General features: G+C 45.0%; 1 protein-coding gene across 4 annotated transcripts in view; it reads left to right on the top strand.

Annotated features, from left to right (window-relative positions):
- ABHD6 (abhydrolase domain containing 6, acylglycerol lipase) overlaps positions 1 to 16,688 on the top strand; it is a 240,573-nt gene that overhangs the window by 186,571 nt on the left and 37,314 nt on the right. For all 4 annotated transcript variants that reach the window (XM_085624756.1, XM_085624755.1, XM_085624754.1 and 1 more), the window contains exon 12: positions 5,782 to 5,850. In XM_085624756.1, the coding sequence (XP_085480882.1) occupies positions 5,782 to 5,849 (68 nt within the window). In that variant the 3' untranslated portion in view covers position 5,850. The remainder of the gene's footprint in view (positions 1 to 5,781; positions 5,851 to 16,688) is intronic.

Genomic DNA, 16,688 nt, shown 5'->3' with positions numbered 1-16,688 from the left:
CTACTTTATCCAGCAACATTAACGCAAGTTTGGTTCTGTTCACTAAATCAAAGGCAGTGGATAAGTCCATAAATGCTAAGTAAACAGGGGAGCACCTGGCCTTCGTGTATTTATAAATAGTCAGCACCAGGTTAAGACATTGTTCGTTAGTCCCTAATTTCGGCCGAAACCCAAATTGAAAGGGGCAGAGTTTATCCTTATCAGCTGGCCATTTAACCGAGCGGTCATAGATGACTCTTCCAATGATTTTGATAGTACTGTCGATGAGAGGGATAGGCCGATAGCACTTAGGCAACATATGGTGCCCCTTTTTAAATACAGGTGCTATCGTTGCGGTAGTCCATGAGGAGGGAATAGTAACTGATAAATAGGTATTAAATGTATTACTAATAAGGGGACCCCATTTTTCGGTCATGGATTTCAACAGATCCATAGGTACCCCAACTGGGCCTGGTGCTTTACCACCTTTGTTATGTTGGATAGCCAGCTTCACTTCCTGTACTGTTAATAAAAGTGAGGGGGAATTCTGCAGTCTATTGTGGAGGATAGCTAACATATTAGGTGCGTCCACAATGTGGTAGATAGAAGCGAAGTGGGTAATCCAGTCCGCGCCTAAGATGTTATTTTGCAGGAGAGGGTTAGAAAGGGATTTCCTAGCTCTAATATGCTTTACTAAGTCTCAAAAGGATTTGCTATCCTTTTCCCGGGAAGCATGTTACAAATGCCCCCAATCTTGTTTGTATATTTCCCTCTTCCTGTTTATGAGTGCGTTTTTCTACTCAGATCGTGCCGGGGAAATTTCACTCCTGATCCTGGTGCATGCGTTTAGAGCTTGCCTCAACTTCCTATTTGCTTGCGAACAGGCCCACATCGAACCATCTTGGGTCCATATTCGATGTACGAAGTGTAGCTTGAGCATGGACTCCCTAATTATGCATATTAGCCAATTACAGTGTAAGGCCGTTGAGTCTTATTCATTCTCCGCTAAACAGTAAAAGAGGTGTGACTTAAGTAAGGCTGCTAATGAGTCTTCGGGCTTTTTCAGGCACCAAATTAGTCTCAAGCCATCCGAAGAATGTTGCGTAGCAGAAGCTAGATTACTATTACGGGCTAGTCCCTTAAGTGGTAGAAGCATAGTGGCGCTCAAGGCATTGTGATCTCCCCAGTCTGTGGGCAGGATCTCTCCTTTGGAAAACCAAGGTAAAAAAATTCGGGGCTTATGAACAGATAGTCTATAAGGAATGCTTTCCCCACCCCTCTAAACGACATTAACGTGTTGCTCGCTCCCCCTAAGGTATCATGTAAGTTAACCAGACCGTGTGCAGTAAGATATTTAAGAAGCTCTGCCCCCCTTGTGTCCTGCATAATGCAGCGTCCTTTCGTATGAATGTCTTGTGTCCTGAGGCCCCCTCTGAGATTTGCATTAAAATCACACAGAGAAAAAAGGGAACACAAAAAAGGGCGGTTATCAGCCTTAGTTTGTAAATGAGATATAAAATTGAACAGGGTATTATAGTATGTGCAACTAGCATTAATAAAATCATTGTTATGGAAATGTATCAAATAAAAAACCATATTAGCCTTTGGGATGGATTTATTAACGCTAAAAAGGAAGAGGAACCAGATTTAACCTGTGATACCTCCAGCTGCAAACGTAGGCTAACCCAGATAACTAAATCTCTGGCTACGCGGCTGTGTGGAGAATGAATAGCAGGACTTGAATAACAAGCGTAACCCTCAAAATACGGAGCAACAGTCAGCCAGGTCTCCTGCAATAGAATTAGATCATACTTTGGGAACAAATGCCCTCCAGTCCTCGTTATTAATCTTCCCTTTAAGGCATGGCACGTTCTAGCTAAGGACAGAAAGAATTCTATCTTGCGTAGGCAGAATAAGAGATACATCTGCTGTGGGCCTTATATAGGGGGTAACAGGAGGTGTTACTAGAGATTTATCAATCATGGGTGTAATACCAGCAGTAGCAGATGTTAAAACTGCTTTAGGACCAGTGAGTCAATCCAAGTTGGAGAGTGCATCAAATCTGTAAGATGTGGGTACAGAGCATGATACAGAAGATGCATGCAGTGGAACCTGAGCTACAGCCGGTGCATTGGAAGGCAGCAAACTAACTATGTCTGTCTGTATAGAATTATCTGAGTGTGTGTTAACGGTCCCATGGGAGGTAGTTAGACTTGTGACATGTGCGCTACGATTTAGAGATACATTGCGTGGGCACTGCCCAAGATGGGAGGGAGGCCTATAAAAAAAAGCCTAGCGGGACCAGGGAAAAGGAGGCTCTTGCAAGTTACTAGGTCTAACATTAAATAGTAGTTGGTGTACCAGGTTTGGAAGACTAAAATTTATCACAATATAGTTTCCCCGGTGTTCCATGCGATTAGGCCCGATCCATGCGCATCTTCTTACTTGGAAGAGATCCTTGGCATGCCAAAACAGCATACATCTATATCGTGCCAGCCAATCTAAAGTTTTGTTAAAGAGGTGCTCATAAGTTTCGTGCTGGTCCGGGCTTAATGAGGGAACCGCTATCAGTACAGCCAGGTACAGGCATGCAGCTGGAGGGAGATTAATAACTGGGAATTGTGTCTGTAACTGCGGCTGTACTGGGATAACTCAACCTTCTATATCCCTCGTGGTATTAGGGAAATTTGTAGACTTTCTGCCTGGTTAGAGTATTTTTATTACATGAATGGTCTGCATGGACTAGTGGGTGGCGAAGAACAAACTGGGCCTGTGTTAGTGAAATGTGCTCTACTGAAGGTTCATCAAGGCTATTATTCACAGTTCGGTGCCTGATGGGAGTGTTGGATGTAATTCCTTCAGCAGGGTCTAAGAGGCCGGTACCAAGTGCAGCCAAATTGGTCTCAATACTGTCCAATCGGGAACCCAGGGGGGAAAGTACAGTGTTAGTCGTTGAGCACAATTTCTCTGAGAAAGTTTGTAAATGACTGACCACAAGGTCGTTGATGGAACTGATGAAATAAAACTTGTCTTCCTGTGAAAATGAAGCTAAATTGGAGCACCTGAGCTTGACGTTAAAACAGTTACAGGCTCATTCTCAGACACTTGTGAAGTCTCAGGAGGGGCTCAAAGAGGGCTAACCATCTGCTTTGAGCCTTGCCACGTTTAGTTCTCTTTGGTAATGTGGTAAGCAGAGACTTACTGTTCACCACATTGGAAGAAGAGGGTGGAGTAGCTGTGGGAGGAGTGGCCGCACAGTTCGTTACATGACCTTGGATAGTAAGAGGAACAGCACTGTTTTGGGTGACACTATGGGCATGTCCAGAGGGGGGCAAGAGGATAGATCAGGTAAACCCACGCTAGTACCATCCGAGTTTACAGACAGCCTTCGCTCTGTTTGGGCAATTTAATTACTGATGGCACTAATGGGCCGTTCCAGCATCCGATCAATTGAGGTAGGTTTTACCAGTGGGTTGAAACTGTACCACAGTCAGCCTCTATTTTCCGGCCCATGATCACGGTAGATGACCTTAAAGCTGAAGGACAAAAGGGCAGCAGCGAGCCTACACAAACAAGGGACCTGGAGCAGGAGGGCGGGCACTAATTAGGATTATAAATTATAAACAATAAACAGTACCTCTCAGTTGTAGGACCAAATTTCCAAGGAGTGGCTTAGCAACTTCAGCAACTTCAATTTAAGTTGGGGGCATTAGAGGCACCAGAGCAAAGGCCTCAGAGAGTGGGCCCAGCCCAGCCTCAAACTGCCGCGGACGGGCACAGAAGGGCGAGGACATGGCGATGTGACCACAGGGGTAAGTCCCCTCCCCTTTTGTATTTGTTGCTCCCTGGGACTTTGAGTCCCACCAGGGAGTTAGAAGGCAGCAGCGGTGGCAAATCAGGATGTCCCGCACCATGGGAGATGATGTGACGCTATAAGCGCAGGGGGTAAGTCCCCTCCCCCTTTTGGTTTTGTTGCTCCCTGCGACTTTGAGTTCCACCAGGGAGTTAGCAGGCAGCAGTGGCAGCGGTGACAAATCAGGATGTCCCGCACCATGGGAGATGATGTGACGCTATAAGCGCAGGGGGTAAGTCCCCTCCCCCTTTTGGTTTTGTTGCTCCCTGGGACGTCGAGTGCCACCAGGGACTTAGCAAGCAGCAGTGGCAGCGGCGGCAATCCAGGACTGTCTCTTTCTGAATGTCACAGTGGAGTCGGGTGCCAAAATTGCTTGAGGAAATGCGTTTGTGTCCAGTAACAGGTTGTGTTTTTTTACACGGGATTCCAAACGTTTGAATGTGCATTTGTGAATAAATTCAAAAGACGGTGTTTACCACCATTGATTGTGCACATAAACCTTCTCACTGCCATGTTTTGCCTGCACAATTTCCTCCAGATGGTATCAGAAGCATATTGCATGTGCAAAAATCCAGGTCTGAGCACTTTGCATGGCTGTAGAGTATGGTATAAACACAGTACAAAAAGTAAACACAGGATTGGCAAATGGTAGACAAGTTGATTTTCTTCTAAGTCATTAAAAGTCAGCATATGGCTTACATTTCAGAAAGCTGAGCAGGCATGAATAACCATTGTTTCAGTACTGCTTTTTATAGCGAAGCATTGTTTGCGGAAGTATCCAGAATAAGGAAGCCAGGATTCAGGTGGCAAACCTTCCTAGCGACAACAGTCGCATGCTTGGAGGAAGGAAGTGAGGTGTAGAAGTCTATACTAAGCATGAGCCATTGAGACCAACAGATGTTTATGAATGTGACTTAGAAATACACTGATGATGTAAGGCAGGGCATTAAAAAGTGTCAATTAAAGAGACATGCACCTTTGATCGTACTATTACAGCTTCCCACTGTGGGGCTCCTGGGTTTCCTCCTTTTACTTTATCAAATGGTCCAATGATAGGTAGTGTGTTTGGTCATCCTCCAATAGAAATGTTTTAAATTGTTTGTTGTATTTCTGCTACTTAGTGTCAAGGTCAATAGCAAATCTCACCCTCATTGGTTTCTCTTTTTTAAGTTACCTTAAGCACATCCATTTTGTTCCACGTCATCATCTAACATTACTCACCAAAGCCTCTGAACTTTAATCCCAGGATACCTCAGCGATTTGTTTAAAATCCTTAAAATGGTTCATCCTTACAATCCAAACAGAGTTTTTATGAGAACTGTGAACGTTTAAAACAGCAATTTTGCAAGGAAGGAAATTGCCATACAAACATAAAAGAACTAAAGTGTTTAGGTACTAGATATGCAAGTGTTGCAGCAGTGTATGTCTCTAGTTTATATTGCTAAACATTTATGTTTAGAAAAAGACTCACGGTGAAAATAAATCGAAGTGGTCATGTCTTCCCAGAAGCTCCACTCTGAGAAAATAAACAATACAGTTTATAGCATGAAAAATAATGATAGCGTCACTGGTGTTATCATGGTCACAGACTTTTGATAAAACTTTATTTAAATTAGTGGTGGCCTTATCGATCTACCAAATAATAGCATTCAGGAAGGCTTTCTGGATATCCACAACTAATGAGTTGGCAGGAAAAATCATAATAGTAAATCTCATTGGAAATGATTGTGTGTTCGGTCATCCTTCTGGAAATCGAACCTGATTTTACTGTTCGGTGGCATAACCATCCCAAGTCATACCTTTAGTAGACTAGCTTTGAATTAAAAGTCTAGAATACAGTCAAAAAGATGTATTAAAATTGTGACTTCTCATTCTGTAAGAAAACCAGCAAATAACATGTTCCTCTTGACATCTGATTTCTCTCTCACTCACCGGTGTTGATGGAAAAGGCCTCCGACACAGATCACATATGTGCCTCAAAGCTCTGAGGATGAGGAGGAGCTACAGGAAGAGATGAGGTTGGTAATAATATTCTACTCAGTGGTAAACAATGTTGCTTGGGAGCTTAGCAACAAAAACATGCTTAACTTTTAAATTCTTTGTTCCCTCCCTTTTATTTTTTTATTTTTTTCTGTGTTTTTGTGTCTAAATAAATTTTCAGCCTCTGTGCTGAAAGTATATTGTCGTAACCATGGTGGGGTTTTTTATTTTTATTTTACAAACTTTTTTAATAGGGATGTACACACTCATTTTATAAAAACCACAATCCTATCGTTGTGATAATATACATAGTGCTTACCAGGTGAATGGATCATTCTTAGTTTATGACTCCTGTCAACATATGGCACGTAATGTTATAGTCATGTTCATTATGTATTAACTTTCTTTTTGAAAGGAGTAATTTGCACTGGGCAAAACTGCTTAAAGTAGTTGAGTGAATTGTATAATAATTTAGTGGTTTCAGTTGATCTGTTTATGTTTCGTGTTTATTATGTGCAAAAGGTGAGCACTTCATAACTTAATTGCTTCTCGGCGGCTTCAGAGAAACAATATAGACATTGTGAGTAGTTTACATGTTATGTTATGCTATGTTTTGTAATGTTATGTTATAGTTTTTGAAATGTAACAGCTTGCATATTAATTGGGGGTCATCATGGGGGGATTCATGATGATTTACTTGGTCACTGAGTGGTGATGGGCACCTAAGTTCAGTGGTAGCCACGGGCCCATGAATGAAAATATCTGTCTCCATTCGGTTTGCAGTCAGTTCTGGGAATGGGTGGCGTTGCTTGTCAAATGTGTTGAGGGAGTCCAGGTTGAGTGTGAGATTTTTACTGTAGGGAGGCAGATGCAATACCTTAGAGGCATTTTTGTGTGTGGCTTAGTATGTTGAAGTTGATTATGACCTGAATAAGTAGTCAGTGTAAAATTCTTGAGGTGGAGTGTGGCAGATCAAGGTTTGTGGAGCAGGTTGTTAATGCATATGACTGCATTTTGTTTTTTTTATTCTTTTTAATTTATATAAGTGTAAGCCGAAATAAAGGATGTTACTGGTGGTGCCTATTACAACTGAGTAATTTTCTTAGTGCATGTAGCACAGGTCTTTTGACTATGAATGGAGGGACCCAAACCACAGGGGTGCCGCAAAGCCCTGTAGTATGTACACACCTTGTCCACTTGACACTCTGCTTCCCACCACATAGGCAGAAGTCAGAGACCCTTGGTTGAGGGCATACTCTCTCCCCAGCAGCTCCAGCTGTATTTCACTGCAGTTGAAGCCTCCATGCCTCCTCCATGGAGAGGTTCGAGACCGCAGCCTGTCAGTTTTTCCTCCGTTAGCCGTGTGTCTTAATTAATGTATTTGTCTTGTTAATTCCTGGTATTGTCTTGTAAATTCTTGGTATTGTCTTGTCTATTCCTTTTAATTTGCTTTACATCTCAGTGCCCATTCTTCACCGTTCCCCCCCGATTCCAGTTACCGCCGCTGCTGCCCCTGCGGCCCCGCTCCCCTGTCCTCACCCGATCCGGCCTCCCGCCTCTTAGCTGCTCCCCCCTCCCCTACATAATGGCGGCCGCTGCGCGGTCGCGCCGTTGGCGCGCCGAATGCACGCCTAAGGCAAGCCCGTCTGCGACCCAACCACGACCAGAACCCTGGATCTACGACCTTCCATCGCTACGACTCCGCCCCCCTCCTCGCACTCAACCCCGGAAGGTCCACAGACTGCCAACAGGTCTCACCAAACATGACCCACGGCCAGTTCTCCTGCCTCCGTTGCCTCCGGACTTTCACCACCGCCCGACCCTCACCAACACCAGCACCGACGACATCCTCAGATGCATCCTCCTCAACGTACGCTCTGTACACAAACACGCCATGGAAATCTGGAACCTACTCGACTCTCTCTCGATCGACATCGCCTTCTTCACGGAGACCTGGACCAACGCCGTCTCCGCCCCCAACATCAACACCGCCATCCCAGACGGATACAAGATCCAGAGGAAGCACCACCCCTACCACCCAGGAGGAGGCCTCGCCATCGCCCACAAAAGCACCCTCCGCCTCACCACCTCCAGTGAAACCTTCCCCTCCGCCGAACACCTGCATTTCCCGATCCCGACCAGCCCTAAGACCACACTCTGTGGAACACTCCTCTACAGACCCCCCGGCCCCCAAACACCCTTCTCCACCACCATCACTGACTCCATTGCACCCCACGTCATCGCATCAATGAACCACATACTCATTGGAGACCTCAACTTCCACCTAGACAACTCCAGCGACCCAAACTCCACCATCCTTCGCGATAACCTCTCCGACATCGGACTCCACCAACTCATCACCACACCGACACACAGAGCAGGACACAGCCTCGACCCCATCTCCACTGCAGGCAACAGCGTCCACTTTAGCCACACAAGGCAACCACCTTGGACCGACCAACACTACGTTCACTTCACCGTCGACAAACCCAAGGCACCAAGACCATCCCCCCAGCCCCCATGAAGAAACTAGAGCAAGGTCACCGACATGCAGCTTAACTCTGCCCTCTCTCGAGGCATTCACACCCGGACATCCGATGCAAATGCCACAGCCAGAGGACACCACACATGGATCTCCAACTCCACAGACGAGCTCTCCCGCTACGTTACCCCGACAAACAATGCCCCAGAAAAGTCCCCTGGTTCACCACCGACCTCCAAGAAGCCAGGCGCACCTGCAGACGCCTGGAAAAGAACTGGAGGAACTGCAAGACAACCAATAACTACTCCACCTACAAGGATGCCATGACAGACTACCACAACCGAATCAGAACAATCAAAAGGAACTTCATCCATAACAAAATTCTCACCAACTCCACCAACGCCAAGGAACTCTTCAGTGCCATTCAGGAATTCACTAACCCACGCAGCAAAACCACAAACATCACCCCATCCCAAGACCTCTGCGACAAGCTCGGAACCTACTTCCACCTCAAGATCAGAACTCTCTACGACAACTTCACCGACCACCCACAAGATGCCTCAACCAGCCACCTCCTGCCCAAGACACCAGCCAGCCCACCATGTCCAACTGGACACCAATTGCAATCAAGGACACCGCCGCGGCCATGAAAGGCATCCACTCGGGGGCCCCCACCGGCCCCTGGCCCCCGCACATCTACCACAGAGCCGTAGACACCATCGCACCCCAACCACAACACATCATCAACACCACCTTCAAAACAGGCACCTTCCCAGATGACTGGAAACGCGCCAAAGTCAGGCCCCCGCTCAAGAAGTGCACAGCCGACCCCACCGACCTCAAAAACTACCGGCCTATCTCACTTCTCCCCTTCGCAGCCAAGGTGGCAGAGAAAACAGTCAACAGGGAACTGACACGTTTCAACGAACAGCACGCCGTCCTAGACCCGTCCCAATCCGGATTCCGAACCAACCACAGCACCGAGACCGCCCTACTCGCCGCCACACGCAACATGTGCACCGTCCTGGACCAAGGCCACTCCACAGCCCTCATCCTCCTTTACCTGTCTGCAGCCTTCGACACCGTCTCTCACCGCACACTGGTCGCGAGACTACACAATGCTGGCATACCAGGAACGGCCCTAGACTGGATCCGCTCGTTCCTCACCGGAAGAAGCCAGAGGATCAGGCTACCACCTTTCCTCTCCGCCCCCACGGAAGTCCCCCAGGGTTCGTCTCTGAGCTCGACCCTCTTCAATATCTGCATGGCCCCCCTCACAGACATTGTCTGAAAACACCACCTTAACATCGTATCCTATGCCGACGACACCCAGTTCATCCTTTCCCTCACCAAAGACCCCACCACTGTGAAAGTCAACTTCCAGAAAGGAATGTAAGAAGTGGCAGTCTGGATGATCAACAGCTGCCTAAAACTCAACGCTGAGAAGATGGAAGTCCTCATCCTTGGAACCACCTCTTCAGCATCGGACAACACCTGGTGGCCCACTGCCCTCGGAAGCCCCCCAACCCCCACAGACCATTCCAAAAACCTCGGCATCGTACCCGACTAATCCCTCGCCATGAACCAACAGGTCAACGCCGTCACCTCCAGCTGCTTCAACATCCTCCGCATGCTCCGCAAGACCTTCAAATGGATCCCCCCCAGAGTCGAGGAAAACAGTCACCCATGCACTCATCACCAGCAGATTGAACTATGGCAACGCACTCTACGCCAGCATCAACAAGTGCCTACTCCGCAAACTCCAAACAATACAGAACACCGCGGGCAGACTCGTCCTCGGCATCCCCCGGCACGAACACATCAGCCAACACCAGTGGCGACTCCACTGGCTCCCCGTGGAGAAGAGAATCACCTTCAAAAACCTCACTCACGCCTACAAGTGCCTACACAACAACGGACCCAAATACCTCAACGACAGAATAAACTTCCACGTACCCAAAAGAAACCTGCGATCGTCTTACCTCGCACTGGCGGAAACCCCAGCGCATTCGCAGAGCAGGCGGAAGATCGTTCTCCCACATTGCAGCCAAGACCTGGAACGAGCTACCGGCAGACATCGGACTCGCCCCCTCCCTGAACACTTTCAGGAAAACTCTCAAGACCTAGCTCTTCGGCTGAATGGAGGGCCTCCCTCCCAGTGCCTTGAGACCCTCACGGGTGAGTAGCACGCTTATAATTCCCTAATTGATTGATTGAGAAACCCATGTGGAAAAGGGAATTCTGAAGAAAAATCAGAAGCTGTTCCTGTAGGGAGAAGGCTCAACACTGTTATCAGGCACCTGAATAGAAGGAAATTAGAAGCATGGATATGTTTATATACAAAATCTATACAAATTGTGTATAATTTCTAATTAGGATACACACCTCTTATGTGGTGTCACTTTTCTCGACTGCCCGTCGCTCTCTGACTGCTCCAAGACTCCAATATCTAGATGGCAGGCATTCATTAGATATACCAGATCAGTCGTTCTTAACCTGTGGTCCAAGGACCCTTGGGGGTCCATGAAGCCTACTCAAGGGTTCAGCGACTGCTTCAAAAATTAAATAAGATTAGCAGATTAATAATGTGTAGATAAATGAAGAGGTAAAATGTAAAATTGAAATTTTTTTAACATTCTGGAAATGTGAAGGAATTAGAGGATAAAAATTAAGTTAGTATCCTCAGATTGATTCATGGAAGCAGTGCAAGTCCTTCAAGCAGAATAGAGTGAGGGTGATGATCTGCCTGAATTGAATTAAGAACTGCTCCATCCTTCGCATTAAAATAAGATTTCTTTTTATATGTTTGCTTGCAAATTAAGTAAAATCTTTTAACATTTGTGTATTTGTTTGATACATGCTAGTTTTTAGCTCAAGCCTAGCGCAGCGCGCATGCGCTGTCTAGGAGATGACCTTTTGGAATTGGCCTGCACTTTTCCTCACACTGGTGCGTGTGGCGGCATCCACCTTACGGGAGCGCGCAGCGGCGCACAGGGGCCATCTGTTTCTAATTAGCGTGGCCGCTGCGTCTTTGATGTTTCCCTTCTGGGTTCATGTCGTGTGAGTTTGAGTCTTTTTTAACAAGTTCTTTTATTTGTTACTTGGCTATATTTTCACCTAAGCAGTGACCATTGCAAAATGAATTGTCACGCAAAACAGGACAGAGCTAAGATTTAAAGTTGGCATTGCGTCTCGAGTTTGTGCGACATTGTGTTTAACGTTGCCGTATTATCCGTTGCTTGGAGTAGCCGCTCAGATCTCGGCAACAGGGCCTGCTTTTTTTGTCTTCTTTTTTAAAAAGAATTTTAATGGGACCACCCACCGTTTCAAAAGATATGTAACTACTGAGCAAACCCTTCTCGTGTCAATGACTCTCCAGCAGGTCTCCCTTACCCCACTGCTCCATCTGCAAACATGAAACAAACAGCAGGGAAAGGAGTCTTTTCCAGGACCAGCTAGCACTAGCTCTCTTCGTCTTGTTTCCAAAAGTGGCTTGTTCAGGCTTATGTTACAATCAAGGGGGGAGCTAGAAGAAGCTGTTATCCATTTGGCTTCCTGTCAATAATTCATAATCAATAGGGAATGGATCACTTGTACCTGCAACCAGGGTCCAGATCGTTCTATCCGTCAGTACACAAAGTCGGTACTTAGAGAACCCTCATTCACGTAAACAGGTCGCGGGGCGGTTTATCTTGATTCTCCGCCTTTCTTTTAATACGTGTCAGCATTATCATTGGGTCTCTTTCTGAATGCTTCCTCCACCTGGAGGGAACCACTGGATTTCACAGTAGTGATCAGAAATTGATAGTGCAAGGTGCTCTAGTGAGTAGTGATATTAAAAATATCTTTCTCATACTACCTTAGAAGTAACACTTTTATGCTATCTGGTGTATGGGAAGACTCTTAAAAAAGGTGAAATTCGTGCAAAAAGGCCTAATTATGAAACCGCTACACTGTTTGTGTCCAGATCTAAGGTTGACATGTTTCAGCCCCAAGGATGCCCCTGACGGGTCGATGGGCTTTCTTCAGGACCTAAAACCTAAAAAATAGTTGTGAGAAAAGGTAATTTACGATTCTGAAGGAAATCAGAGTAAATAGGTTGGCAATACCTAAAAAGAAAGAGAAAAAGAAAAAGACGAACAAATGCGAGTACTTATTTTCTTAAGTACAGGTAGAAAGTTTGGCAGACTAAAGAAAATGGCAAATCTTTAAAATACTTTAAAATGCGTAAGCAAGTATGTTAAATGGCAAGTCATTATATTTATGTGAACTGTAGTTTGTTTGGGGGCTGCTTGTAATATTCAGTGGTGTAATGGTAGCTGTGTCATTGTAGCTCCTGTCACTTCTTAGTAAAAGTGGTCGCTTATAACTGATAAGTACCCTGATCTAATTCATGTAAAGCGGTTATTACCACAGGTGTGTTTTGAGATATTTCACTTGTCACGTTCAGAAAATAGTGAGAATATATCTCTGGTCACGGTCTAAATAATGTAGGTACGTCTGTGGGGTATTCGCGGAATATGAGTGTCATAACTGTGGCTCCCTATTTCGCTAATACGCTTGTGTGATGTCCGGAGGGATGAGGGGAGTGTTGCGCTAGTATTACGTATAGATGAAAAGCGCTTGGAAAAGTAAAAAAGTCCCTTGTGCAATCAATCGTAAATAAACAAACAAGTAGTGTAGGAACGATCCATTGTTATCCTAAATATACGTTAATGAGGTAAATGGTGGTCTCACTAATACCTTAACGAAGTCCCGATTTGGGCTTCTGCGGGGCCGCCGAGAGCGCAATGCCTCATATCAGTTCAGGAAATGACAAAAATAACATGATGCAGTCAAATTGCTTTCCATATGTTATGAGAAATACTTCACGTGTCTTCCAAAAATGTGCCTTCCTGCGTTGTCCATACCTCCTCTTTGGGCTGTGCACGACTTGTGCTGGTGCTGATCTCAGGATCCCGATTGACGCGGGATCCCGTGTGAGGTCATCATCTTGTATTCGACAGTATGGAAATGGAAGAAAGACTCTCTGGGATCTATTGAGTGTTATTGCTTTCTAAAGGTCCTGTAATTTTCGCTACAGTAACATTAATTTTTATGTAGTGATAAATAAGGTCATGTTTGTTTAGTGCACATAGGAAAATATATTAATCTGTGTATAGATCATTTAGGGGGGTGATCCGTTCCTATTCTAGAAGTGGTGGATGCATACAATAAAAAGACATTGCAGAGAACGATCAAAACAATCTTTCAAAATAATGTTTTCTTCAAAAGCAACCAAATAGAGTCTGGATGGAATTTCTCATTGAGAGAAACATTGATGGCAGGTGTTTAGCGGGTCGCGATAAGAATTGTGTTCTTGTGAGGCTGGGTGAGCTATTGGACAGATGTTTCAATAGAGTGCAGTCTGTACTGTGGGTCATTTGATGCCAAGCCAGGGGATGTTATCGTTGAGGCCCTTAGTATCTGTTTTGAGACAATGTACCCATCTCTGTTCTTTTTTAAATAGGGTTTTTTCAGCCTTGTGGATTGTCCCTGTCAGCGTTTCAGTAATGACCCAGTTGAGGTCATCAATAGAATGTTTATGTTCGATATAGTGCCTGCTCATTTTTTTTGTCTCACGTTTACACTTAACATTACTCCTATGTTCACAGATCCTCTGCTTAACCTTCCAGAATGTCATTCCGATATATCTGAGGCTGCAGGGACATGTGATCATATAGACAACATGAGACGTGTTGCAATTTGTATGTTGTCTCATCATCCACATTAGGTCTTGTGGTAGTTGCATGGTCTTTGTCGGTATCGTCAGATGACATACTGAACATTGTCCACAAAGATAGTGGCCTGTAACTGGTTGCATATTCCACAAGGTGTTAGTTATTCTGTTTTGTTGGTGTGCCAACGGTCGTGTATGTACCAATATATCTTTGATGTTCCTTGTTCTTTTGTTGGAAAATCTTGGTTTGGGCCACTTCAATGTTCCTGAAGTTAGTATGCGCCAGTTTTTGTTGATTATCTTTTTTACTGCATTGCTCGCGATGCTGTAGGTGGTAACACATGTAGGTGTGTCTTGGTCAGGGCTTTTTTGTGTAGTTTCTAGTAGGCTTTCTCGTGGTTGATTCCTTACCCTCTTTTGGCATTTTGACACTGTTTTAGCTGGGTAGTTTCTTCTTGACAACTTACAGCTTAGTTCTTTGGCTTGTGTCTTATATTCAGTTAATTCACTGCAGTTTCTTTTCAGGCGCAAAAAACTGACTATATGGTAAGTTTTCTCTTAAGGGGCGCGGGTGAAAACTATTGCATGAAAGTAAGCTGTTTTTTGCAGTTGGTTTGAAGAATGTTCGTGTCTTGATGGTATTTTCTTCAATGTAGATTGTGAGGTCTAAGAAATCCAATTGTTTACAGTTTGCTGAATAGGTAAATCTTAAACAATCATCTTGTTTGTTCATCCATTCATGGAACAGCGTAAACTCAGTTGATCGCCTTCCCAGATTACTATGATGTCGTCAATATATCGCTTCCAGAATCGGATTTTTGACAGGTATGGATTTACTGCATTATGTATGTACATTTTTTCGAAACTGCTCACGTAAAGTCCTGCCACACTTGGAGCGAATGTACTCCCCATGGAAGTACCATGGCGTTGTAGATACATTGTACCTTCGTACTCGAAATAGTTTTCAGTGAGGGCGATGGTGCAACATTGTAGGATGAAGTGTCTAGGTGTTTGATGAGACCAGCTGTGTTCATAGAGTATCTCTTCGAGAGTTCCAATGTGTTTAGTTGTGGCAAGCTGGTGTACAAACTCTCTACATCAAATCCGACTAAGAGCATGGTGTCGGTGGAGAAGGTCTCATCTTTGAGGTGGTTTAGTAGGTCACGAGTGTCCTTCAGGTAGGTCGGTATCTTCTGTACCAACGTTCTTAAGTATTGGTCCGCAAATTGTGAAAGTGGCTCCAGAACCGACCCTAGACCAGATACAGTGGGGCGGCCCAGCGGCCCAGCGGCCCAGTGGGGGTCTCCTCTCTTTGTGTATTTTTGGGAGGGAGTAGAAGTACGGTACTTTGGGTGAGTTAGTTCTTAAGAAATCAGCCTCATTCCTTGATATCCATCTGTTAGTTTCAGGTTCTTCTACCATGATTCTTATTGTTTGTTGTAGTCTGGGTGTGGGATCTGTCAGAATGATTCTGTAAAATTTGTCATCAGACAATATGTCAAGGCATTGTTGATCATAGCCTTCTTTGCTAAGCAGAACTATCCCTCCTCCTTTGTCCGCCGGTTTGATTATGATGTCTTGGTTTTTCCTTAGTTCTTCCAGAGCTTGTTTTTCGGCTCCCGTTATGTTCATGAAAGGTTTTTTTGTCGATTTTTTAACTTCACTGACTTCCTTCATTATAGCTTGCTCAAAAGCTTGAAGCTCGATGGGGATTTGGTGGTTCAGTGGGCAGAAAGTAGATTTAGGGCGTAGCGATGTGTCGCCCTCCACATTGTTAATTTCTTTGCCAGTGAAGAAGGCTTTTAATTTCAGCTTCCTACAGAATTCTGCAACTTCGCACTGTAGTTTGAAGACATCCAGTGTTGGTGTCGGTACGTAGCCTAATCCCTTGTTGAGCACATTCTCTTGGACCTCTGTGAGAGTGACATCTGTCAAATTGATTCCGAGCGAGTCGTGCTTGTCCCTGGTTTGTCTTTCGACATGCCTGACATGCTCCTGGTTTGGATTTGTCTCTCTTGGTCTGTCCATGTGACTCCTTTTCTTCGTCCCCTTTGTTTCGTTTGGCCTCGCGCTAAAAAAGACTGTTGTTGCATGTATGGTCCCATGTAGGGCCCCATTGGTGGAGGTCCTGTGGTGTATGGGTTCATCCATCCATGGAAATTTGGTGTAAATGGCTGGAATGGATTTGGGTGTTGGTCTCCATATTGAGGGTTACGCCAGGTATTTGGTCTGCGGTGTTGTTGACGTCTGTAGGTACCTCTGTTTCTCCTGGGCTGTCTTGTTTCTTCATTGCTCCAGTCTGAACTGTCAGTTGAATTCCCACTGGTGTCATTGTCAGATTGGTTCTCTGATGCTTCGTAGTCATCTTTTTCCATAGAAAAGCGTTTGAAATCCTTTCCCAATTTCTGTTTTTTATTTTGGGTTATGTATTCTTTGGTCTCATTCATTTCTCTATTGATTTCTTCCAGTCTTTTTTTGTAGACAGTTATATGTACCATATTCTTCAGATTTGCTTCGCTCAGTTGGATTTTAATCGTCAGGGCTTCTGTCAGTCTGGTCGCTGTTTTTATGATCAAAACTAAGTAATCTCTGGTGCATTTCCTCAAAATGGCTGACCAGTCTTTCCGGAATGCTAGGTCTTTGAGGAAGATACGTGGTGCGTTGTGTACCCAGAG

This window comes from Triturus cristatus, chromosome 9 (assembly GCF_964204655.1).
Source record: "Triturus cristatus chromosome 9, aTriCri1.1, whole genome shotgun sequence".
Taxonomy (NCBI): domain Eukaryota; kingdom Metazoa; phylum Chordata; class Amphibia; order Caudata; family Salamandridae; genus Triturus; species Triturus cristatus.
The sequence above is the reverse complement of the archived record's forward strand: the minus strand, read 5'-3'. Positions and strand labels throughout refer to the sequence as shown.